Source organism: Caretta caretta, chromosome 2 (assembly GCF_965140235.1).
Source record: "Caretta caretta isolate rCarCar2 chromosome 2, rCarCar1.hap1, whole genome shotgun sequence".
Taxonomy (NCBI): Eukaryota; Metazoa; Chordata; order Testudines; family Cheloniidae; genus Caretta; species Caretta caretta.
This window is the reverse complement of record NC_134207.1, coordinates 49,536,678-49,563,409: the sequence shown is the minus strand read 5'-3', so window position 1 is coordinate 49,563,409 and position 26,732 is coordinate 49,536,678. Positions and strand designations below refer to the sequence as shown.

Below are 26,732 nucleotides of genomic sequence, written 5' to 3'. Positions count from 1 at the left end.
AGCCACTCCTTTATACATGTTGTCACCTTCCCAGTGTACACCCTCCTGACCCAATGAACATTGCTGAGAAACCTGATTTTGCATGAGTCACACAGAAGAGTCATGTTCGTGAATTTTCCAGTGTGCTTTAAAAAACTTAAGCTTAAAAAGGGTGTAGACTAATTTATTCACATCATGTATACAGCCTGAGGTTCTTACAGTTCCTCTGTAAAACACTGTTAAGAAAAATAGCTTTTATTCTACTGCCACAAAAAGTGAACTAAAAATAAAATCAACTCCCCAGACTGATACAGCTAATGAAAAAATAGCCTCAGCAAAGTGAATGACATCCCTCTTTCTGAATAATCAGCATTTGTTCCAGGTTGTTTTAATTAATAATGGCCTGATACTGCATCCATTGATGTTTATCAGTTTTACCATTAACTTCACTGGGTGAAGGATCAGGCCCTGTGTGAAAAACTTTAAAATTAAACATTAATAAGTGGAAAGTGAATGCATATTCTTCCCTCGAGAGTTTGATCTTTGACTATTTGCCTTTATAGATTGGTGAATGTAACTCTCAGCTGAAGAAAATTACTGACCGTTTGGATACCATTAGAGCCAAGGTAAAGTAATTCTCCTAAAATTCTCCAGTACTTCTTGCTGCTATTCTTTTTCTTCCATGCTTCACATTCACATTCCTTAGGTATTTACAGCCGGTAAACAAGGATTAGCTCTGATTTGGGGGAGTTTAGGGGCACTTTTGCTGGATAAAGTCAGACGCAAACCAGCACATTGTAATTATTTTGTTGTACAATGCGGGGGGAGGGGAGAAGATCATTAATTAGCTGTAACAATTTAATCCCTGACAAATAACATTATCATCAAGATCACTGACGGAGGATAATTGCACATTTTATTTTTGTGGGATTTTTTTTTAAGAATATGGAGAGTCGAGACATATTTTCTCCCTTGTTTTATGGGGGGAGAAGAGAATTGTGTCCCCTTTGATCAGCACATGGAGTGGCCTTGCATGCATTAATTGGCCCTTCATTTGTGACCGGGAGGGGGGCAGTTATCTCTGTGACATCAAACCCTGCAGAAGCCTCTCTCTTAATCCAAAAATCCACATGAGGAGGGAGGGCATGGATGGGTGGACCAGGGAGGCATGAATGGGCTGGTGTCAGACTGCAGAAGACACAGATTGCCATCCCATCAGCTCTACAGACATTCCAAGCAAAGGATAATATATCCCGATGTTGTATTACTTTTACATCAGACCCCCATCACTAGGCTATTCATAGTCAACAGGGGTGCCTGGTAGCATGGCTTCAGTGGAACCCTGCTGTCACCAGAAGGAACACTAGGGGCAGATCTGCTGTAGAGGCACAGGACCTCCACATGGGTAGCTCTGGCCCACTCCCCTCCCTAGGTTTCAGAGCCTAAGATGCAACATCTACAGAGCTATTTTTAGCACAGTAGCGCAAGCCCAAGTCTGTGGAGCTCGGTTGGGAGGCTCATTGCCGTGAGCTGTGTAGATGTACCTCTGTGATCCTCCAGAGCCATGCAAACCTGGCCCCCACCAATGGAACAATCTCTTACAGTTTTTCTCTCCATAATTCTCCTTTGGCATGACTAGTGGGGGAGATCCTGCTTGTCACTTTTAAATAAACAAAATGTTATGACACCATAAAGAAATTAACTAGACTGCATAATAAGTGGTTGCTAAATGTGGTGGTTCTGGGTTAGAATGTGCATGCTTCTTTTTCCAGGGTAAACAAGCACTGTTCACAAACTTTGACCCTTCCTGTTTGCTTCCTCACTCTCTGGACTACTGGACTTATCTTGGCTCTCTTACTGTTCCACCTCTTCTTGAAAGTGTCATCTGGATAATTCTCAGAGAGCCTATAAGTGTTTCCTCTGAGCAGGTACACTTTGATCCCCCCAACCCTTCAAATATAATGTTTTTTAAACTGAATTATGGTTTAAAGTGATACTCACAAGACTATTTTATTTATAGCTTTAGATATTTAATTATGACATTTCTTACCCTACCAAATTTTGTGCTTTACATTTTTGTCTTGAGTTTCTAGATAAATTTGAAATTAACATGAATTTTTGTTGATGTCCTTTAGGCATCAGAATGATCAAGTATTATTATTAAAATGTTTTGAAATTTAAAAAAATTGTTTGGGAACTACAAATTGGGAAAAATGCAAGATTTGAGGGTTCTGGTGATGATAAGAACCACTTAAGTTTAATTTTGTATACTTTACTGTCTCCAAAACGCCACTATCCATTTATTTATTTGTATTTAACTCATTCATTATAGAATTCCAGTTCAGCAAATGGCCAAATAAATACAGAGCCTTTCCTAGATACCAAGGGTATGAAATTTGGTTGATCTGAGTACTGTGGTTACTACTAATAACTAGTTCCTAACAGTCAGGCTAAATGAATGTAGGAGAGGGATGAGCACACCACTTGGAACTGCCCTTTATATTTCTCAGGTTACTTGCAGCTGTAAAATTGACCTTCCAGCTGTATATTTGTAGACCAACAGTGACATCCAGTGGTTACTGAGGTTAATATTCTTATGCAATGAAGATGCTAAAGGGAATATGGGTTTCTACTATTAGGAATTGGTAACCAGTGCTGCTGTTGGTGGGCATCATTACTCCAGTTGGCACATTACAAACTTGTGGCTTATCACACCTCAGTATTTACCTGTTCTGTGTTATAGATAACTCACTCAGTAACATTAATTGTTCTTTCCCAGATAATGCCACTTCCAACTTTGCCAATGAACAGCTTTGCTGAGCCATCCTGTAGCTCAGACTAATCCCCTAGCAGGACTATAATTAAGAGGAATAAGATTGTCCCACTGAGCGATGCTACTCAGTGTGATTAAGACTGGTAGAATGTGGCATGGCCCAGTAGCTGCTAAGTTTTAAATGGTGTGGTTTGACTGGTATCTCTTTGCTGGCGGATTCTAGAGGTGAAATTCTGGCCCCGCTGAAATCAGAAAGAAAACTCCCATTGACTTCAGTGGGCCAGGATCTCAACCTAGAAGCATTATCTCTCAAGAAAGTTCAAATACTCAAAAGAAGAGCTCGGAAGTTTAAAGGTCACATGAAGAGTAGCCTTCTTTTTATGTGTAGCATTTTCTTTGAGTAGCATTTTACTAAGAATGAAAGAACCAGTTCAGAAGAAATAAGAACTGGCCTGAATCTTTGATCAAAATGCAAACCAGGTGTTTCAGTGGATAGGACACCAGTGAGGGAATCAAGAGACGTTGAGCTCTGGGAGCAGCTGGCCTTGAACAAGTCACTTACCCACTCAGTGTTTCACCTTCCCCATCTGTAAAATAGGTATAATGCTTACTGGGCTTGGTAAAGCTCTTTAAGATGAAAAGGTGCTATATGATGATTATTACTGCTGTCCAAAGTTTACATCCAGCCCTGAACTTCCCAAACCCAAATTTGATTGGGCATAGTCTCTAGTTAAGATACTTTAAAAGTGCAATGTTGCATGGAACAGGGAACGTGTATACCATTTTTAGGGAATGAAGTATCAGTATCTGATGCAACACATTACTTCATTTCTTACTATGTATTATTTCAAATTCGATCTATCCTGTTCAGTGTGTGATATTTTATATGCTCTATAATTAAATACAAAAAATGGTTTGTTATTACATATTATTTGTTTCCAGTTGCGCCCACCGTGCCATGTGCTGTACAAACATAAAGGAAATCACAGTTCATGCCTTGACTGGTACTACTTTGCAATTTGCTTGTTAACTCTTCATTTTTATATTTTTTTCTTAGAAGCTTAAAATACAATTTCTTCCTCTATTGATTTTATTCTTTTCCACTTGGGAAATATTTTAAAAATAAAGAAACAAATGTCAGTTTCAAGCTTCCAGTGATTTACCAGAAACATCATTATGGAAAAAATGCCTTAATTTTTTGAATAGTAACTTCAAAGGGAGAGTTGTTTTATTTTTTACTTTTTGTTAATTAATTGCTTAATGAAAATTAATTTATTCTCAGATACATTTTCTTAATTGAGCGTGCCATGTTATTAGTTACTTAAATACTTTAATTTACATAGTGGTGCATGTTCTTAATTTTGGGTTTTGAAGTGTCCTGCCAATGAAACCGTGATTAAAGAAGTATGAGTCAGTAGTTTCTGTTTTTATTCTGTCGACTGAGACACTGACATACATCATAAGGCTGTGAGTTTGGAAATCTGGATGTATTATGCAAATTTTACTGATTTGCATAAGTAATACATAAGTATCACCACCCCATTTACATACTTTTCCCTCCCTTGCCATCCATCATTTCCATCTACTTCAGTTCAAGTTTTCCATAGCTTTCCATCCCCACCTCCACCTCCTGGGCTAGCTTCCCTCTTGAATTCCTCCACTTCTCTTCCTTTCCCCTCCCAAGATCACCTTCTGCCCCTAACCCCACTTTGAGTTTCCCTGATGTAACCCCCTTTGATTCTCCCCTGTATCTGGAGCTTCCCCCACCCCCCAGAGTATGATCTGTGCCCAGTCTGTGCCTAAAGCTGTGGGTAGAGTGACCCTTACTCTATATATCCCCTCCCAGTGCTCCTGTTCTAGCCATATTTCTAGGCTCACAGACAGGCAGCCTGATTCTAGGGAGCTCTGTGGTAAGGGTGCACCTGCAGCTGGATCTCTATGCTTAGAATCCAGACTGTAACTATGGAGAAGCAGCCTAGCATGCCTCTCTCTCTTTCCTACTTGGGAGTGTGGAGCTCAGGACCCTAAGAGGGGACAATAAGGCCTGGTCCACACTAAAATGTTAGATGGACATAGCTATGGCAGTCATGGGTATGGAAATAAAACCTTAGCTATGCCCTACTACCCCACAGTGTAGACATATCTGTGTTGACAGAAGAATATTTCAGTCAACCTTGCTCCCATCATTTGAGGAGGTGGGGTTCCTATAGCAATGGAAAAATCTCTTCGTTTTGTGTAGGCTGTGTCTACGCTAAGAGATTATGCCAACATAGCTTTGAAAACATGGCTTTGCTGGTATAGTCTCTGAAGTGTAGAAATACCCTAAGAATGGGACTCTCCTGGGCAGTCCTAAAGCCTTCTGGGCTCTGACTGTGGGCTTGATTCTCTACTCTCTTAGGGCTAAACTATACTTCTGTGGCACAGCCCAAAGCAAAAGACAGTGACCTACTGAAATCAATGGGAGTACCTGAGGAGTAAGGTTCTACTCAGTGTGAGGAAGTGAGAGAATCTGGTCATCAGCTATTTTCTACCCTCTGCTGCCTCTCCCAGATAACTATCTTAATAACCACTTTATTTTTGATGCTTGTTTCCCCTCCCCCCCCCCGGACAGTGACCCTGCCATAACGTACTATATATACACTATCAGAATCATGACTTTTGTGCTGCCCTACTAATGTTAACTAAATAAAGGAAATCAGTCTAAAGCAAACTAGTGTATAAAACTAATAACTTTTCACAATAGGTCAGATTAGGAAGGTTCAGATCTGGAATCAAATCCAGATCTAAATGCCCTCACAGTTCATAATTATTTGTGCTGGGCATTCCAGTTTGCCTTATTGTTGAGATAAATCCAAATTGCGAAGTTTGGATAAAGATTTAAACATTTCCTAATTGTCAGTGTGTGTGAGAGAGAAAGTTTGGATCAGATATTTCAGTTTGGGCTCATCTCTAGTAATTATTATTTGCTTTGTATTGTGTGCCAGGTGGATGATGTAAAAATGGTAAGTAAAGAAGTGTTTTGTAGCACAGCATCCATCATTCTTCACTGATGGTGATATTTCTGCACCATGACGGCATACAATCAGATTTTGTTTGCTTGCTCATGTTGGCTCCCAGGCAATCCGTATGGGACAAAAAAATTAGTCGGAATTATGCTGGCCTTTGGACTGCAAAATAGAGTGCAGAAATCTTAAAAGAGAATTCTTTTTAGGCTTCAGGTTAGGAAAGATCAAGTGTGAATACCATGCTGTACCCAGATAATGTCTGAAACAACACTCACAAAATGTAAATGAAAAATAAAAGCTAACAGGAATAAGGGCTGAAATGGCCAATTGGCCATTCCAGGTGTGCTGTAGAAAATACGATCCCCATACTTCTTGGTGAAATAAAGGTGACAAGTATGTTCATGTTTATTACTTAGAATTCTTCATTTAGCCTTAGCATGACAATTCTCTGCTGAACTCTATATACCTCTTTTCATCTGCAGCTAGCCAAATTCCGCAGCCTTCTGTGTACTGCTGAGGGAGAGGCAGCCTGCTGCATGCTGAGAAACTACCGGCCACCACAGCCTTTAAAGGGACGGGAAGTCAGAAGGAATTAAGGAGTAAAGCAAGAATCAGCCACTGCTGAGACCACTTAGGCTGAATTAGTTTTTTAATAATAATATGCTTTGTGCCTAACGAATAGGTATTATTTTATTATTCAGTTTCAATGCAGTCATTTCAGCAAGACAAAGATGTCCTGACTTGTAGCACTTGGGCTGATTTTAACTGGTTTGAATGGGTTTTGCCCCAACTGGTGCGTGTGCATTGTGGTGTTAGTGTTTGCAGCAGAGCTTTCTGAACAACTTTGTTTCAGTCTGTGCATGTGAATACAATCATTTATATTGAGTCTGATCCTGCAAAGCGCTGAGCAACTCCTGCAAGGTACTGGACACCCGCAACTCCCTGTCATGTCAGTTGCAGTTGAGGATACATAGCCCCCTAAAGGGCTAAGCCCATTTTTTTAACACCATAAATCTTTCTTTAGGGACTAGACTGGCTTCTTCCTTTAATTTTCAAGGAGAACTTAGTATTTTAAAGCTGGTAGGATTCCATTACTGATCATAAGCAAAGGGATCCTGTTTAAGCTGGGACGCCATGATAGATTTACCAAAAAACATAGTATCCACTAATGACATTTAACCCATAAAGTATACAAATGTATTCACAGGCGTCGACTTCCTGCGGGGCCCAGGGGTGCTCAAGCCCCCTCTCTGCCCCAGACCGTGCTCCCGCCCCACCCACACCTCACCCCTTCCCCCAAGCCCTGTCCTGCCTCTTCCCGCCCCCGCTCCACCTCTTCCCACTCAGTTCCACCCCTCCATTGACTGTGCCCCATCCCCACTCTTCCCCGCTCCTCCAGCACCTCCTGCATGCTGTGGAAGAGCTGATTGCGGCAGGCGGGAGGCGCTGGGAGGAAGGGCGAGGAGTTGATCAGTGGAACACCAGCAGATGGGAGGCACTGCGGGGAAGGGAGGGAGCTGGCTGCTGGTGGGTGCAGTGCATCCACTAATTATTTTCCATGGGTGTTGTGGCCCTGGAGCACTCATGGAGTTGGCCAATTTTCTTCTTTTGCTTTAAATGAACTAGCTGTAGCCCTTAAAATATGAAAATTATGACCCAAACTTTCCCTTCTGCTTCTGCAAGCAAAGGGAACTGAAATCTCAGTAGCTCTTTCCTCTCAATCTTTTTCCTTCAGCACTTCTCCACTGGTCTTCTGCGGAGCTGGTGCCATGCCTTGTTTTGAGAACAGAGCTGGATGTTGATGGGAGTGGAGCAAAGGACCAGCCACTCTCTACAGCAACTTCCCTGTTGAGCCTGTGGATTTCTGCTCAAAAATCCAATCAGGATTTAATGCCACATGAAGTGGTAATAACTCCCCCTGACTCTCTCCGGGGCTGTAACCGTGAAGCCAAGGGAGAATCAGCCAGTGGCCACACAACTCGTGCAGGAGTGGGAGGAAGTATGAGAGCAGCCACATGGAGGGAAAGCCACCCTTCCATGCAACTGAGTATTTCTTTCTCCAGGATGCCTAGGACTGTAGGTTTTGTAGGCTGCACCTCTTGCCTTCTCCATTGGTACGGTGACCCATCCTCCAGGAGGGAAAAATTGAGGAGATACCATACAAGCAAGGCCAACCTTGCAGAGATTCCCGAGTCCCTCACATTCCTCTACAAGTAAATAGATTATTTAGCTTAGTTTAGATGATAGATAGATAGATAAAGTAAGTCTTATTGTCCTCTCCTCCACTCCAGTAGAGTGCTTCTTGTCAGGGGGAGCTTAAGTTGCTTCTGTTACTGCAGATCCTCTCATTGCAATACAGTATTTTGAGCAGTGAGAAAAAGAAAACTGTCCATGGGAGAAGCAATAGAGGCAATGCAGCAACAGGAGCTGTGGACAAGAATGGCCAAATGTAAAACCTGCAGGCACTTTTTTTTCAGTCCCCGCTAACCAGGATAGGCAGGAGGACCCAGGTAGATATAAAAAAAGTGAGTGTGGTCTTGTTCAAATGACAAGTATGTGTGTAGAGTATAATTGCTGGCGCGTGTGTTTTTTCCCTTTCTTTTTTGACCTGATGTTGCATCTGGTCTGTTTCCCTGTCATGTGAGTAGCTGCAGGATGTCATGAATGAAATTTACACATTGTGTAAAGGGTGCTAAAGAACTGATTTGCCTGAGGACAGGAATAATGAGGCTACTGCTGTGTGTGTTCATATTAGAAATATAAAAAGTTTTAGCTGTTTTTCCTGCATTGAAAATAAATAGTGGAGTCGATACAGTGGTTTGATATTTGTAAGGATTTTATCAAATAAAAACAGATGTTGTCAATGTGTCTTGTACTTTCCACTGAATAGACTGGAGTTTGCCGACAGCCTACAGATTTGCCTAGATGCCCACAGCCAAGCTTGTGGTTCAGTTGCAGCATTTGCTTTTCAGCTCTAGTTTTGTGATGGATCTGAAGACAAAGTAGTTGAAACGAAGTCTGGAGTAGATATTGTTAACAGGATCTAAGTGAAATGTCTTGGGCAATCTTAGGTCATCCAATGTCTTAGGCACTCTTTATTTTAGTACAATGCATCTAAACTATTGTGGTGCCCTATTAGTTGCTGAGACATACTGCAACGGAGCAGGCAGTGCTAAAACATAGACCTCCTCTGCCTCTTAGCAGTGGCTTTGTTCGATATATTGATTGTGTTGGCCTCCTTCTGTGTTTGGGACTCGATACCGAGAAGTATGAAATGTGCAGTCAGCCAAAAGATGAAGGGCATTTGCTGAGAACTGGAGCTGTCAGGAATGACACGTAGCTGGATGGCTGGTTGTCACAAGACTTTTATTTTCAGAATTAAACAGACCCTTGGCTCCAGGACCTGAGTGAGGCTGTGGAGCTTTATGATTCTCAGGGCAGTTCCAGCGCCAGCGCAATTTACAGCAGCCTCAAGACTGTTGTTACTTGTGCCTGTGGAGATACTGGATCAAGAATGCAGTCCAGCCACCTTCCTTTTCCACCAGTCCTTCCCCTAACGTGCCTCCACGTTGGGGCCTGTGAGAGTGTTGATGTGGAGTTAGCTGGGCCAAAACGTCAGCAGTTACACTGAGGGAATCCCCAGAAGCTGATTAAACTGGCTTGAAAGCCCCTTTAACCTCTCTTTACCACACTGGTGGTGCATGGTGGGGGCCAGAATCTAGCCCACAGCTTTTATTTAACAGAATGGTAAAATAGCACTTGGAGCTCCACTGTGCCACGACTGCACCCTTTTGTGGGTTGCGTCCTATTACCCATCTGGCAGCCAGTCAGCTCTGCTGCCTGCTGATGTGGGGGCAGGGGAACTCCACTGCCTCCCAGCCCCTTTGGGGCACTGTGCTCCTGCAGGGAAGGTAGGTGAGGGAGCAGTTCCTGGGGTCTGGGGAGCATAGGGTCTGCAGTTTGGCTTGGTACCTGTGCGGGCTGCACAAAGTGGTGAAGACCCCTAGCACTTTCCCTTCCTCTGGCTCTGCAGCTGCAACAGTGCCAGGCAGAATCTGGCCTTTACATCTCATGTTTTTGTAGGGCTCTTGCTTTTCTGTAATGTGCAGAGGGCAGGGAGAGGGTCAAGTCACAATGTCTCTCTCTCCTTTTGTATGGACCGTGCAGAATTCAAGTCCCTGAGCTCATGGGAATACAGGTTCTGCTTCCTTTTATTCTCTTGCGTGCACGGTGCCCCACTGAGGGTGGGAGGGAGGCATGGCCACAGCTCCATGCACAATGCACCAGCCAGTAGAGCTGCCCAGCTGTGTAGGAACATATGGGAAAGTAAGCTGTAGCCTATTAGATGGCATGCTTCTTTCAGGAGCATGCCCACTCCAGTAGAATGCTTCTCAGTACTCCTCCAGGGGCAATGCATCTTCCCAAAGCCCTTTAAGAGGCTCTGCCTAAACGGCCCAATCAAGCAGATCACTTTCTCTGGGTCAGATCCTGCAGCCTTTACCCACAGAGAAAGCAGGCACTAACCAATGGGATAATGTATGAAGGGCGTGGTGGATTCTCCATCATTGACAAGTTTTAAATCAAGAGTAGCTGTCTTTCTAATAGATCTGCTCTAGGAATTATTTTGGAGAAGTTCCGTGGCCTGTGCTGTAGAGAAGGACAGGCTAGATGATCAAAATGGTCCCTTCTGGCCTTGGAATCTGTGAATCTACAAAAAGTGCAGGATGAAGTTCTAAAATAGAACCATAGTTTGGGAAAGGGGCAGAGGGATGAGCAGAGGCTGCTCTAGCTAAAGGCAGACTAGGCAGTTGCCCAGGGTGGCAGTGGCGGTGGCAAGGGATGATGCTGGTGGAACTGCCTGGAGGAGAGGGCAGCTACCAGCCAGGGCTCCAAGGAGCAGGAATCAGCCCCCACCTGGGGTGCTAGGGAAGCGCTCCTACTCCCCACCCCCATCACAGGTAAGTTCACTGCCATGGTCATGACTCAGCACTCAGCAACTCAGAGCTACTCCTAGTGGCACTGTGAGTGCTGCAGGGGCTTTGGCCACAAGTGCAGCAACCCACCCAGCTCCACATCAGCCCTGGCTGCCACTTCAACTATGTCCAGGCTCTGAAGGTGCTACCACTGCGAATACTGCAAGTCCGAGAGTGAAGAGTGCATTCAGAAAGGTGCAGGGGTTACAGAGGGTGCCAGGTGGGGGGTGCAGGCTGGAGGTGTGGAATGTGGGGGTGTGGGCTGGGCTGTGGGTGAGGGGTGCACACTGAGGGTGCAGAGTGTGTGTGTGTGGACTAGTGGGAGGATACAGGGGAGCTGGGGGTGTGGAGTGCGGGTGGCTGGGTGAGTGGTACAGGCTGGGAGGGATTGGGGATGTGGAATACAGGAAGCGAGGCTGAGGACTGGCAGTGGTGGTGGTGGGGAGGCGCGGCAAGGTGTGAGGCAGGGCCAGGCTGGAGTTTTAGGGGCCAAGGTGAGGAAACTCTGATTCTGTTCAGTGAAAAGGAACCCACTGCCCCCTGTGTGAGGGGGATCAGCAGTCCCAGCCCAGGTGGCTTCATGCGTGGCAGGGGTTCTGTGCTTTCCATTAACTGGGGCCCCACAGGCTGGGAGCTGCCTCCTGCCAGTGCCTGGGTGTTGGACTGTTCTATACCATGGGGTCTGTCACCAGGGCCCAGCAATCTCTACAGCCCAGTCCATCCCCTGACCTCCTCCTCCACATCTCCTTTCTCTATCACTGTAAACAACAACACCATCTTGCCTGTAAATCAGGCCCATATCCTGAGCATCATCTTCAACTTGGACATCTCTCTGGATCCTCACCTCCAGGCTAGGTCTAAATCTTGTTGATTCTTTCTGCATAACACCTCTAAGATATAGCCTTCCTTATCCATCCACTCAGCTAAAACACTCATCCAAGCTCTGATCATCTTGAGTCTCTATTGTGGTAAAATCCTTCTCTTTGGCCTTGACAAATGCAGTTGTTACCCATTCATGTCCATTCACAATGCCGCTACAAAGATCATGTTCTTAGCCATCACTTTGCCCTGCCTTGTATGCTTCCATTGTCTTCCCCTTCTCCAGCTCATCAAACATAAGCTGCCCTTTCATGGCCTATCCCCACTCTGCCTATCATCTCTCATTTGCTCCAATTGGCTCAATACCAGCCTCTGTTGTCTACTTGTTAATTTTCAAACAAGAACCTTTGTGCTTTCTCCCATGCTGCGCGCATGTGTGGGAGGAGCTCGCCATAAACATCCATGAAACTAACTCATTATCCCCCTTCAAAATGTTGCTCAAAACTCACCTTTGCTCTGATCCCTACAAAAAAAAATTGACAACAGTTGGGCTACGGGTGCACTGATACCACTGCTATCATGCTGGCCAATATTGTCTCATTGTTTCCTTGTAATTCTCTGTTTATCTGTAGTCATCTGTTGTCTGTTTCCTTATACTTCGATTGTCTCTGCCCCCAAACATCTTACAATCCTTTTGTTCTGTGTTTGTACAGCACCTAGCACAGAGAAGTCCTGATTTATGGCAGGGCTCCTAGGCACTGTGATGAGACAGATAAGCAATAGCCATCACCATTGGAACTGTGCTCGCTAAAACCATAGTCTAGCAAGTAATTTTGGCTGAAAGCTTTGTTAGAACCCTATTACAAGGCTGTGCTGTAAACTAATATGTGGTCTATATGATGGTTTGGAAAGCATGGCTCTCAGAAAAAAAATCCTTGTCCCTACTTGTAAGTAGGGTCTGAATGAACTCTCCCCTGACAGCTAGCTGGGAGCAGGAGAGACTTCAGGCGCAAACTGTATTTACATGAAAGCACCTATTCTGCCAAAATATCCAGCAGATAGAGTGGTGTTGCTCAAAGTGATCAACTTTGGCTGGTGTTGGGTTACTAATCACTTTACTACTGAATGCAGGGGTAGTGAAATGTTGTTATCAATGTTGTTGTCTTTATTGTATGAATAAAGGGGAACAGAACTGTGCTTAGCCTGTCCCAAATGAGGGAGTCACCCTCAGCTGAGAGGACCTTGTTAAGCCAGGGCCTCGAAAGCCAGACCCCTGTGAAAGTAAGAGGGGTGGGGACAGATGTCCCAGCAAGGAGGTGTGGACTCTCCCTAAGGGTCTCCGGTCTGGTTTTACCTGTTTCTACCCACTATTCAAAAATAGAGCTAAAGAGGCTTCATTAGGAGCCTTTTGTTATTTTAAGTACTCAATAAGAGCTGAAATAACTAGTGGTGGCGGCAGTGTTTCTGTCCAGCCTGCTGAGAGCTAAGAAAATCACTAAGAGACTGACCTACAGAGGTCACAGTGGAGAAGCAGGTGGCAGCAGAAGGTGACTAATGGGCAGCCGTGGGAGTGGCTGGCGCAAGTGGCGAGCTGTTGGCTGGCAGGAGCAGCCGGTGAAAGTGGCGAGCCGTTGGCTGGCAGGGTGGCCAGCCAGCGAGGAACAGTGGCTGGTGAGGCAGCCAGGCAGAGCATGTGCTCAGATGGTGGAGCAAGCCAGGTGCCTTCTTCCCTGGGTGGGATGTGAACTCACACAGATGCATCTCTGAACCCTGGGTCCTCACTGACCAAGGACAACCATTGTGAGTGGGATATGGTGAGGGAACAGAGGGGGACACAGTAACGGGACTTTTGGTTGTAGAACTCAAGACCAGGAGGCAGAAGACACTTCCCCACACTCTTTGGGGTGGGTGTCCTGCTCATAGTTTTAGGTTTATGAATCCTGCTTGTGGCATTTACCCTAATTAATGTCAGGTGACTTCTCTCCAGGGCCGGCTCTAGGCACCATCAAAACAAGCCGGTGCTTGGGGCGGCACATTTCTAGGAGCAGCATTCCGGCGCCGACCATGCAGCCCCTAGAAATGTGCCCGAGCTCGTCTCCGCTCCGCCGCCACCTGTTCCCCTGAGCGCACCGCCGCCGCTCTGCTTCTCCCCGCTCCCTCCCAGGCTTGTTGCACACAAAACAGCTGTTTCGTGCGTCAAGCCTGGGAGGGAGGAGAAGTCGAGTGGCGGCACGCCTGGGGGAGGAGGCGGGGCTGGGGATTTGGGGAAAAGGTTGGGAAGGGGTGGAGTTGGGGCAGAAAGAAAAGCGGGGGCCGCCAAAATTTTTTGGGGGCGGCAAAAATCCTAGAGCCGCCCTGCTTCTCTCCTTTCATTAAAAGTTATTTTTCTACACTCGGACTCTGTGCTTGCGAGTGGAGAAGTATTGCCTCTCAGAGGCACCCAGGGATAGTGTGTAATTGTCCCAGGTCACTGGGTGGGGGTTTGAGCTGGTTCTATGTTGTACTGTTGAAAAGGAACCCCTAGATATTGAACCTGGACCTGGTTACTGCCGGCTCCACCTGGCAAAAGGGTTACATATTAATCAGGGGAACCACGCTAAAATCCCTGGTACCAACAATAGTTTAAATGCAGTTGTAGCTAATATAATTCTAATCACAGTTTTGGCACAGTCTAACCATTCTAGGAAGATGGTGTGTGTTGTGAAAACCTTAAATGGCACCCATTTTGTTCTGTCCGGTTTCAGAGTAACAGCCGTGTTCGTCTGTATTTGCAAAAAGAAAAGGAGTATTTGTGGCACCTTAGAGACTAACCAATTTATTTGAGCATAAGTTTTCGTGAGGATGAAGTGAGCTGTAGCTCACAAAAGCTTATGCTCAAATAAATTGGTTAGTCTCTAAGGTTCCACAAGCACTCCTTTTCTTTTTGTTCTGTCCAGCACTCTGAAATTTCATACATCAGTCATAATGTGCTGCTGATGGCGTACGCCACCTGGCAGGACTGGAGAGGAAGCACTAAACTAGCTTCAGTTATTCCTCTCAGATGGAACCCAGAAAATTGTGGTGGGCCACCACTCCTCTACACCAAGAACCCTATCATGGGGAATCCTGCGGGGCTCAATCCTGGCTCCTCTCTTTTTCAATATACATATGAGGCTTCTTGAAGAGGTTAGGAGATGCCACGGGCTCCAGTGCCACCAATATACTGATGACACCCAGTTTACATCTCCTTTTCAGCAGGCACAAATAACAGCAATTCCCAGATGCCAGAGTTCCTGCAATAGATAAGCATCTAGATGAAAAAGCTGCTGACTCAAATTTAATCCAGGTAAGACAGAAGAGACACTGATGAGAAGAGTGGCACTTTCCTACATCCCTGCATATGACCTCTTATCCTTGGCTCCTGGCTTCTGTATGATCTGAGAAGAGGTAACAGTGGAATGGGTCAGGTGGAAAGAAGGCGAGGGAGAAAGGGGAGTCAAGGTGTCAAATCCTTGTGAGGGAAGCAAATAGGATTTTGTGCAGGATTTTGACCCCTCATTGAACCTTGGCAAACAGGGCAGAAGGTGATTGTGATGAGAGAAGTGCAGGGAGGAAGTCAGATTAAAGGCCTACAGCTTCAATGTATCTGGTGGATGGATGAAGAGAGAGACAGTAGGTCAGGGTTAGTTATACTAGGGAAGGGATAAATGGTGGTTTTATTATCAATATGAATGTTTTGAATGTGTGATTGAAACAAGTGAGCTTTGGAAATGGTGAGAGTTGGGTGGAAATAAATTAAACATTTAGAAAAATGCAAGGGGAACATAAACATTATTATACAAAGAAACACTAAGTTAAAAGAACATGATCAAGGTTGCAAAATCAAGCACCTAAAAGTTAGGAAATGCCAGAATTAAGGCTGCACAGTCCCCTGGTGCATGTACATTATGATGACACAATCTTTAATCACATCAGCTCATATTGTGTTTTCCACAGGACTCCTTCCTCCCTCAGTTCACAGAATGGACTGTGCTAATTTAATGAGAAGCTATTCACTATTTTGTTTTATCCTCATTGTTTCATGTGTGGCCCTAGGCTGTGTTTCCTGTTCACTAGTCAAACCTTGCTCTGAAGAAAGAATTAATTTCAGCATGGGCTTTTCTATAACACTCATCACCGCAATATCTAATTCACCTTTGTAACACCCCTGTGAGATGAGGGAGTCGTGGTATCCTTGCTTTACGTATGAGAAAATGAGGCACTGACAGATTAAAGTCAAAAGTATGCACTACTATTGTGTGCCAAATTTGAGGCCTATAGTACCTGACTTTTCAGAATCCTTAGCATTATATAGCTTTCTATGTTCAAAGCGCAGCTCCCATTGACTTCAACTGCAGCTGTGAGAACTCAGCACTTTGGTAAATCAGACCCCAGGGTTCCAAGTTGGACATCCGGAAATTGAGACGCACACAGTTCATGACCACCCGTGAAAAATTTGGTTTAAGTGACTCACCTAGGAACTCTGTGGCAGAGTCAGGAATAGAATCCAGTTCTCCAGGGCAGCACAGGACTGTCTTAAACACGAGGCCACCTTTTCTCCTCCAGCAATCCCCTGCCTGCCTCACTACATAACTTCCAACGTCTGCAAGAAATGAAGCAAGGATCCTTCTGACAGGCTATCTAGACCCCAACCCAGTCTGGAAGGGGTTAACTTGCAGCCAGAGGCTGCATCTGTACTGGCTGTTAGTCTTGGATGCACAACTTAAAAAGGAGAAAGCACAGCACTTGGGAGGAGGAAGGGTAAAATGCAAACAGATTTCTTTCTCTTGGGGCGAGCTGGAAGCCTGACTGGACAGGCCCTTTTGAGCTGTAGCCTGCCTGAACCCCTGGCTTAAGGGGAGGATTGTGCCAGCCTCTCGGCTGGGGGGTTGACTGAGGCACGGTAGCCTGTGGTTAGACAAGAAGAAGGTGTCTATAGCAGTGGAGGCATGCCTGCAATGAGGTGACAGACAGCTGAGCTGAGCCAGCTGGGGGGAAGGTTAGGTTGTTTACACATTTCTGCTGGACTTTGGTAAAGGACTCTGTGACACTGGAAGGGGTCTGGTCTCTTCAACCTGTCTTGGCCAGAGGGCCAGGTCACTCTATGACTGGAGTAGGCCAAAAGACAGTGGGGAAAACTGAGGCAGAGTTGCTGCATCACCTACATCTAGCCACAAGAGGGAAGATCTCATTCACCACACAATCTTGATTCCTCCCCAGATCAGGTCCATCTTGTGCAATGATGGAGGCAGAGGGTCCTGTGGAAAGGATAGTATGTGATCATGTAATAGTGTGTCAAATGAATACTCGTAAGAGGGCTGAATTAAAGTTGCACAAGCAACCTTAATTTTGGCATTTCCTAATTTCTGAGTGTTTGACTTTGCCACCATAATTGTCTTTTAATGTAATTGTTTGTAATTTTCATGTGTAATTTTCTAGGTTTTTAAAAATAGCAAACTGATAAAACAGAAATTGCATCATGTGGCACATATTTGCACCTTTATCAATCATTAGCACTGACCTCTGCCACTTGTGCTAATGGAACAACCAATAGCAGTAGTAGGATGTCATCCTCTAAGTGGACTAGCATTAAAGGAGAAAGAGACACATACTTTCCCAATGGGGTTTCATGGATATTTGCTGACAGAAGTGGAATGGTGAGAATTGGGAGTCTTGTGTTCCTTTCCAGGGTTTGGAGGGGTGTGCACTGTAGTGGACACAGATTCTTCTCCTGTTGCCCCAGGTTTGTCCCCTTCTGCCCCATCCAATCCTGTCTCTTCCCCACCCTGGCTCCTTGTCCCAATCCCATTCTCTTTATCCACTCAATCTCATTCTCCACTTCTCAGCCTTCTCGTCCCAGTCATATTGCCAGCCAATCCTTGTCTCTCCCTCTGGGCTTGCAGTCTGAGTCCCAATCTCCCCCTCCACTCCCATTCTCTCCTCCCTCCTGCCACCTAGGTCCAGCCACTTGGCCCAGCCATTCCCAGTTCTTCTCCCACACTGCAGGTCCTTGTGAAATCTGTCTGCCCCCCCGCACACCGCAGTTCCCTCCAACACTGGTTCCTAGTCCAAGTCTCCAGCCAGTCCCAGTCTCCCATCCCCCCTCTGCTTCTTGTCTGATCTTGGTGGTCCCCTACACAGCCAACTGGCTGCCAGTCCCGCCTTCTCCCTCTGTTTCCTTTACTAGCTCCCAATCCTGAGCTCTCAGTCTCCATGTGTTTCGCCTCTCCCCTCAGGTCTCAGTCCCAGCCTCCCTTACTCCCAACTTCCCATCTCAGTCGTCTTGCCCAACCACTCCCAGTCTCCCCTCCCACTGCTAACTCCACGTCTCAGCCTCCCTTCCTCCATGGCTCCCAGTCCTATCATCTCATTTCTTTCAGTCCCAGGCTCCTCCGCTTGCTCCAGTCCCAGTCTCATCAGACTCATCCTAATCTACTCCTTTCCCTCCCCCTAGTCTAGCTCTCCTCCCTTCTGCATTCAGAATCAGGCAGTGTCCTCCTCCATGCTGCCTGAGTGCTAGCAGGGGTGCGGGAGGGGCATTGAGAAGCTCCCTGCTGTCAGTTCCAGTGTATGGGCCCAATCAGAATAAATTGCTGTTCTGGAGGGCAGGTGAATGTGTGGGTGATTACAGAGGCCCCACTTTTTTCAGATGACTTTAAGCACCAGGAGCACGGGCAGTATAGTTGCACACAGGAGCTGTGGAGGTGGGGAGGGGGAATGGAGCATACTTAGGCTAGGTCTACAATACTGCGGTAAGTTGACCTACACTCCTCAACTCCAGCTATGTGAATAACATAGCTGTAGTCCACATACCTTAGGTTTGGGGTCTACACCGCAGGGGGTCGATGGGAGAAACTCTCCCGTCAACTTATCTTACTCTTCTCGTCGGGGGTAGAGTACAGGGGTCGACTGGAGAGCGTTCTGCTGTCAATTTGGTGGGTCTTCACTAGACCCGCTAAATCGACCGCCGGTGGATCGATCTCAGAGCCTTGATCCTGGCTGTAGTGTAGACATAGCCTATGTCACTCTGTGGGACTGGCACACACACAGAGTCTGGTCAGTGCTAGGAGTTGTGAGAAGCGCAAGCATGCTCAGTAAGGTCAGAATCTTTGGAGATTTTTCACTGCTAAAATCAAAGTCTCTACCGAGCATGTACAAATTGCAATTTCACAGAAGTTTATCATTTGGCTTGGCAGAATTAAATTTTTATCTTTTTAAAATTTTGATGGATAATATTGATGCTTATTTTTAAGCATTTTTTATTTTTATCAATTTAAAATTTCACAGTAGCTTTTTATTGATTTAAATTTTCACAGGTCAGGAAGGAGTGGGGAGCTCAGACAATACTTATTAAATGACAGGATACACAGGTTCAAAAAGTTAAAACTATAACTGTTAAAACACAAATTGTTAATATCACGTGTAAAAATATATCAAGTAAATATCCTTAATCAACTCTAACAAGTTCTCAAGGAACATTTTTCTTACTTTGCCTATCTAAACTTTTTTATTATTATCGGTGAAAATATTTTTTCATCAGTTGGTGGGTGTGTACAGTGATATTAACATTTTTTGACATTTACCAATAAAAATCTAATCCTTCGAAGCCTATCACTTGGCCAGATTTGGAAAGCGTTTCAGAGGGATGGCAAAAGGCACATCCCTGACACAAAGGCCACCCTCCTCTTCCACCCCTCTCCCTCAAATTCCCTGCTCCAAAGTATGGGGTTGCTAGAAAAGGTCACCAGATTTTTTTTTAACATGAGCAAAACAGTGTATTTTCCTATAGCCTTGTTCTTGGGAACCGCTGAAATTTTCAGAAAAGAATCAGACTGAGGCAGACTTCTGGCAACTGAAACAGTTTAAAGTTTGGCTAAGTTATAAGCAACTGAAAATAGGGTATTATAATGGGAAGCACTGGACAACATTAATAACTGGCAGGGCTTACTAGCCCTATTTATAATACTTTTCCTTTGGAGTGAGCGTATGTATGTGCATGTGCCCATGTGTGTGTATACACACACAGAGAAAATGAAATTGAACTGGCAATAATAAAAATAGAAAATGAACTAGGAATTAATATGAGAGAAGTTACCATAAACTGAATTTAATGGTCAAGGACTAAGGTTACTGACTCTATCATGTACTCTTCTGGGAACTTTCCTTGGCAGGGATTGATCCTTTTTTCTCTGTAGAGACTTGTGCACATACAGCATTATTAGATTCCTGCAATTTGTCCTTTGGCAGAATGTTTATTTGTAATTATCCTAAAGTTTTAATGGAAATATTTTTTTAAAAAAGAGAGAAATGAGGGCTAAAAGGCTAAATCAACAAAAGAGGACAAAATATGGGACAAAACAACTGTTTCATCTTTCCTCCCATTCCTTTGTCTGTTTTTAGACTGTAAGCTCTCCAGGGCCGGACCACTCTTATATAGGCTGTGAATTGATTAGTGCACTTTTGGTAGTAAACTGAATAATAATAGTTATTATTTATTATTGATATTTTGGTAGCATCTAGTAGTCCCAGTCATGGTCCAGTACCCCACTGTGCTAGGTGCTGTATGAACACAGGACAAAAAGATGGTCCCTAATCAGTTCTGAGTGTATTCTATGATTCCATGTCACATAATCTGCTCTGGATCCACCCCTTGCCTTGGTATCTAAGTGTTCATTTAAAAAAAATGCTTCTAGGCCTCATGACTGTGAAGAAAACCTTAAAAACAGGAAACACATGTAAACCAATGGAGTGTTGTGTTCCTGACTCTGCAGACAGATTGAGACAATAGCTCTGGGAGATGTGAACTGCCTTATTCCTCTCAGTGGGTGTTGACTCTGAAACCTAAAGATGATAATGTAAATGACAACTCAATTAACTATTTCACTGCTGATCACTTTAACAGAAATAGCCAACAAATATACTGTTGCACCCCACAATCCTAAACTGCCGCCCCAATTGGGTAGTTAAATGTCAAAGTAATACCACAGTTATTGAAGTAAGTTGATTATTCAGTATCATATTTAATTAGTCAAAACACTCCATTAAAATATTTAAATAAAGCTGCTGCAGAATTTCCAGTATATTGCGCCAGTGCCCTGCAGAAACCTAGGATCTTCCTGCATGATTTAGGTCCAGCTTGCCACAGAATACATGGGGCCTTGGTAATAACAAGAACAGAACCGAAGGCTAGGGTAGTTTGTATGGATGTCTGCTGTCGCATATTGAGTCCTTGTTTGAATACTACTCCATTGCAATTAGACTGAATGGATGGATGAATAAATAAACCTTTAGGCTGGAATGATGTAGGCGCACTAGGACATGGAATCAAAGTCATCCTCTCTCACTGCTGAATCAAAGCCAATGCAAAGAGGAGGTAGCCAACTTACTGGTAACACTGACTGGTGAAGCAGATGCATTCGTTTTCAAAGTGAAAGATATTTATTCCCTGATAGCATTATATGCCTGTGACTTCCTTTCCACTTTACCTTCTGATTGAAATACCAATAGAAGAAACAGATAATTCAAGAACATGTTTGTTTTTCTGATCTGCATTAATACACTACAGTGACAATTACTGGGATTGGATTGATTGCGGAACAAATTTGTTTTGTGGTTAAGCCAATCAGAAAACACCTTATTTATCAAAATGATACTGTTTTAAATGGCTGTACTTTGACCAAAAGGCTCATTTCTAGTTGTCCAGTTATTTTGATTTGATTAGTAGGCAATGGTTGCAGGTTGTGTAATTGATACTTAATAATTGTTGTTAGTCTTTGAATAGTAGATAGTAAAAATAATACACAGTATTCTCATTAGCAAGGCAAGGCAAGTAATTGAAGTTTTCTGTTTGGTCTTCGTACATTGACAACATTTGTATAGTTTGTCAGGCCAATAAAGTATTATAAAATTGAACTGAAATTGTACCCCATTGCCTGACCTCTGATGGCATGGGCCTCAGTCCCAGGGTGGGTTTTGGTGCCTGGATTCTAAATGATGGTTATGTTAGAATTCATAAGATTTCTTCGCCAGGCAGTGTGGAGAATGTTAGGGTATGTGTTGTGTTTATATTATTTTAGGTGTGAGGTATGTGGGAAGTAAAATATATGGGTAGAGTTCAGGTAGTGGCTTGAAACCTAAAGACTCTGTGAGGCCCATTGGGTTGCTATGAGCCATTCCAGAATGTTGGTTCAAAAGTTCATTGGAGGAGTGAGTGTGGAGAATTGCCAGCTGTAGGCGGTTTGGTCTGGGCTCATGGAAGTTGCCAAGAAAGTTCTCTGGCTCCTGAGACTGTCCATCGGGGATGATGGCGGTCTGGGCTGCTGAGAGGGTGGTGTGGAGACCAGATTAAGAGAACACTGGACTCTGTGGTTTATGGAAAGGAAGCCTAAACTAGGGTATGAAATAAGACTTTGCGGGGCTTGAAAAGGACAGTGGGCACTTTCAGATCAGTACCGGAGTTCATAGCTTTTAATGGAAAATAACAAATTACAAGTTTATTAATTCAATCTGCAGTGGAGCTGTGTTGAAGGGTGATTTCTGCAGCGGCCTTTGAAGAACACTGACCATACCTATCAGAGACCCCTGCTCCTAAGGCCAAGATCCTTGTAAGAGGGAACAGAGGGAAGAGTGCCCTGAGGTAAAATTTCCAAGTAAGAAGCTTGATGATGGCTGCAGGTATCTGAGACTGTCTTGTAGGAAACCCAGGGTCATGACAATGTGGACTGTAAGTTCTTCAGGACAGAGAACATGTCTACTTGTTTGTGAGAAGTGCCTAGCATACTTTCAGGTATTCAAAATTATTATTACTAATAGAACAGGATTTTGCAATCACTCCACACATACACTTGTAGTGGCAGGGATCATCATTTTCTTCCATGATAAGGATGGTAATGAATCTGCAAAAAGCATAATAAATAGCTTTATATTAACTCAGTGAATGAGAGACTTCAACTGGGCACAAATGCTTGACAGAGGACTTGCCATGGAGAAGGAAGAAAAACAATAGGTAATGTGGTGAATAGAAGGGGCAGATCTTAGTCTTTGCCGCCTGTTTCTACCAGTAGGTGTCACTGCAAACAAAGCAGTGTTCAGTGTGTCAGACTCTTAACTTAATAGCTGTGAAAACATATATACTACATTAAGTTTAAACCCATGGGGGGAAAATGGTGTAAAATGATCTAAGGACTAAGGATGAACCAGTGGCTTATTTCCTTTCTAAAAGTGAACTGCAAGACCTTGTAAAAAGAAAGGAATGAATGAGATCTCAGATTGTTAGAAAAATATATGTGCAGGTTTGATGGGCTGCATTTTGGGTGATTCTTTGTGCAGAATGCACATGCAACTGCTCACTTACTTTGCACGAGCAATTAGTATCAAATGTTTCGCCAAACAATAGCCCATTTAGATCCCTGACTAGCCCTTTGCAAGTGCAAATCCCCAATTGCAGTAAATGCACAAACACACAAAGTTAGGCAAACAATTGCACACACTTTTGTGTACATGAACCTCCAATCTCTCATTCACAGAATTTGACAGACATTCCAATATATTTCCTGACAAACCCTAGATAAATGATTCAGACACATCTGGGAGCACCTACAAAATCATTCAGCTGGGGCGCACGTCTGCAAGACCCTAGATTCAGCGTGCGCATGTCTTTTCCATCTGCCACATGCTTATGCCATGCATTTTGCTTGAGCTTGGATACCGTTGCAGCTGAAGGTGGAAGAGAATAAATAATACATCCAAGTTGATGCATGTGATTGTGGAGAGAATTAGTGAAATTGAGGATGGAGGTTTCATTTAAATAAACCTACCATCTTCCTCTGTCTCATGATAAAAAAGGCGCAATCCTACTTCATCAGGAGTCACAAGTTGTTATCTCAGCCAGCAGGAAACAGTGTATATCCAACACCACAAAACACTGGAATATGATTAGTAAACATTTAGTAACATTTGTGTGTGTTCTTGACTTGCAGTTGCAGGTTTGACAGCATTAACTGCAATCCTGAACTCAGGGTTTCATGTTTCCTCTGCAACCGTTGCAAAACCTCAACCAACAAAATCAGAGCATAAAAGGAGACATAAAATCCTGAACTCCAGTATTGACAAGTAAGTGAAAGAAATATTTTCAGATTCTGGGTCTGGTTCTCCTCTTACAAAAGTGTAGCTCCATGGGCTACAGTGAGACTTCTCATGGAGTAAGGTAATGTTCAGAATAAGTAAGGGTGGCAGAATCAGGGCCTTTGAAAGCATACAAAGAACCTCATTCTCCACTCAGTTACATCAATGTAAGTCAGAAATAACTCAATGGAAATCCATGAATTTCAAATGATGTAGAACTTGTTTATTGTGCTCAAAGTGTGTTGTTTTCTTAGACCCAAGTGAGCCATGTTCTCCCCATTTAACCATGAAACTTCATGCCCTAATACCTTGCTTACATCTGTGCAGACCTCTTCAATCAGGTGTCACAGTTATAAGTGGCAAGATGAGGATCTTTCAAGAGCTAATTGAGCAGGAGAAAGAGGGGTAAATTTTGTTTAAAATTTTATCCAGGTTAGCAGAGGCATGATACAACACACCCTTTACAATCAGCAGAGAGCACTGAGACTTCTCTCTGTACTGTTCATGGTATCAAATACGTGCGGTGTACACCCTGGAGCACTGCTCAGTCCTGATATCATGAGTGCTCCCACCCTGTAATTAGATGTCTGTGTTGCAAAGCTAGATTATTTCCTAGTTTTTGTAGTGTAGAAGTTTTTGGAAAGTAGGCGAAGGGGTATATTGTGCCTCCAATACCCACATGCAGCTGACATAAGGGACCATATCCTCAGCTGCTGTAAATCCATGTAGCTCCATTAACGTCAACAGAACACTGACTAAGGATCTGTCCCAAAGAATCTGATGAAGATATTCAGGTCTCCAACTCTTGATCCAAACAGGATGTTCTGTGTAAACGGGTTGGTCAGATGCAAATTGCTGAAAGGAAAAATCTTTACTGGTTCACACGACTCCTTTTTTGAAAGCAAACTGTCCACCTCTATTAACTGAAATGTGAACTGAATGCTTATGAAAGATAGGCAAATGTATTTTTACACAGCACACACCTCACTCTATTTGTCATGCCTTTTTTTGTTTTTGTTTTTGTTTTTTGGTGGGTAAATAGAGAAATACAGGCATTTAAGCCTGGGATCTTTTCAGAGGATTACACTCACGTTACAATTAAGAAACCCCAGCTCACTTTTAAACCAGGAGTCAAATATGGACTGGTGAAGGTTTTTCCTCTCAACAGTGGACCTGACAAGGCTGATTATATAAACACCTGTGTGTTTGAATAGTAAAGGCTAAGTTTGAGACCTGAATGTCTATTAGACACTTAAGGTAAAATTCAGATCCAACTGAAGTCATGGGGAGTTTTACCACTGACTTTAGTGGGGCCAGGATTTCACTCTTTATGTCAGCTTCATGTGAGTAGTGAGGGCATAATATGGCCAGTAGCCTACATTTGACAAAGCTCTACACTAGAATAATTAGGAACCAATCTGGCTTTGCAAGATGGACTTCTAATTGCAGGGCAGGAGCAATTGTGATATCAGGATTAAGAAGCACTCCAGTATGTTCACTCCACATATCTGATATTGTTTTAAAAAATACAGAAGTCTCATGAGCATGCCTCAGTGTTCTCTGTTGCCTGATGGGGGACGGGGGGGGGGGGGGCATTGCATCAGAATGCTGTATGCATTGTGATGGCTTCTATTGCCGCAATATCTATAACAGATGATGAACAAACTCCCCAAAGGCTGAAAATGCATCAGTATTAAGTCTATGCTAAACTGACTACTGTTAAAAACAGAATCTTTCTCTCCAACATTATTTATGGATGGGCTTATGGAAGAAGGAAAATGTAATTGCCTCAAATTCTTTTGACTGAAATAGCGATGGCCCAGGCTCCGATTTATTTATACATGTGTACTGGATTTGGTCTCTTTGTTATAACTTATTCAGTGCTCTCTGGAGTCAGTGGTAATCTTTCCATCACTTTCAGTGGGCATTGGATCAGATCTTTAATGCACAGCTGTCTGAGTGTCAGGAAGTTCTTCTGTACTCATTAACAAGTACTTAACACTCTTATAGTGCTCTAGTTTATAAAGCACCAGCCAAACCTATTCAGCCAAAACACAAAAGCCACTAAAATAAAATACAGGTTTCAGAGTAGCAGCCGTGTTAGTCTGTATTCGCAAAAAGAAAAGGAGTACTTGTGGCACCTTAAAATTTTACATGATTAAAAAAATTCCTGAGTTTTATATCCTTGTTGGTGCCATTTTCTGTTGCATTTTCAGAGGTTACACAAAGCCACAGCCTACCATCCATTTTTTACTGGAAGTGCCCAGAGAAACCAGTGGAGAGTTCTTGTTAAAAACCGATGGTCCAGTATAGCCCTTAGAAAGGGATTGTATTCATAATAACACAAAGTTAGGATTCAAGAAAGAAAAATGGGGAGAAATTAGAAATCTGGGGCCAAATTCTGCATACAGTTACATTGATGTAAAATCACAGCAGTTCCATGGACTTCAGAGGAATTACTCCAGAGTTACACTTGTAACTTCTGTCCATGGGGCGCTCCAACCCTTGCAGAAGAGTTGGAAGAACTTTGGCCAACTAGGGCCCCATAAGACTAATGGGTGACTTCAGGTATGTTTAATGTGTGTTTTAAATATGTTGATTGTTTTTTAATATGTGTTCTCTGTAATGCTTAAGAATAAATGTGCTTGCTTAGAAAGAGCTGTGGGGTAACACGTAACTTTTGGCAATACACTGTTCATAGCCTTCAGCAGGAAAGCAATGTACAGGTGCTGGCCATTAGGCAGACTGGCTTGCTGGGGATATCACAGTGTGTGGAAGGGGGCTGAGAAGATTTAAGGCCACTTGGTCAGTAGGGAGTGGGACAAGGATCCCTGTCCAGAGACAGGTCATGGCTGAAGACCTGACTGTGAACTCCTGGAGCGGACCATGGAGGTGGGGAATATAAGTGCAATTATCCTGAAACTGTGACACTGCCAACCTTAATAGTACCTGAATTCAGTTAAATTGAAATCAGTGGGACTAAAGGAGTAAGATACTACTCATTGTGAGTAAAAAGGTCAGAAAGTGATGCTAAATATTGAA

General features: G+C 43.8%; 1 protein-coding gene across 3 annotated transcripts in view; it reads left to right on the top strand.

Annotated features, from left to right (window-relative positions):
* LOC125632620 (carbonic anhydrase 13) overlaps positions 1 to 8,621 on the top strand; it is a 40,818-nt gene extending 32,197 nt beyond the window's left edge. For 2 of the 3 annotated variants that reach the window (XM_048841129.2, XM_048841127.2), the window contains 3 exons: positions 543 to 605; positions 1,752 to 1,907; positions 6,240 to 8,621. In XM_048841129.2, the coding sequence (XP_048697086.2) occupies positions 543 to 605; positions 1,752 to 1,907; positions 6,240 to 6,353 (333 nt within the window). In that variant the 3' untranslated portion in view covers positions 6,354 to 8,621. The remainder of the gene's footprint in view (positions 1 to 542; positions 606 to 1,751; positions 1,908 to 6,239) is intronic. The other variant, XM_048841128.2, reaches the window with a different exon arrangement.
* Positions 8,622 to 26,732: the final 18,111 nt, after the last annotated feature.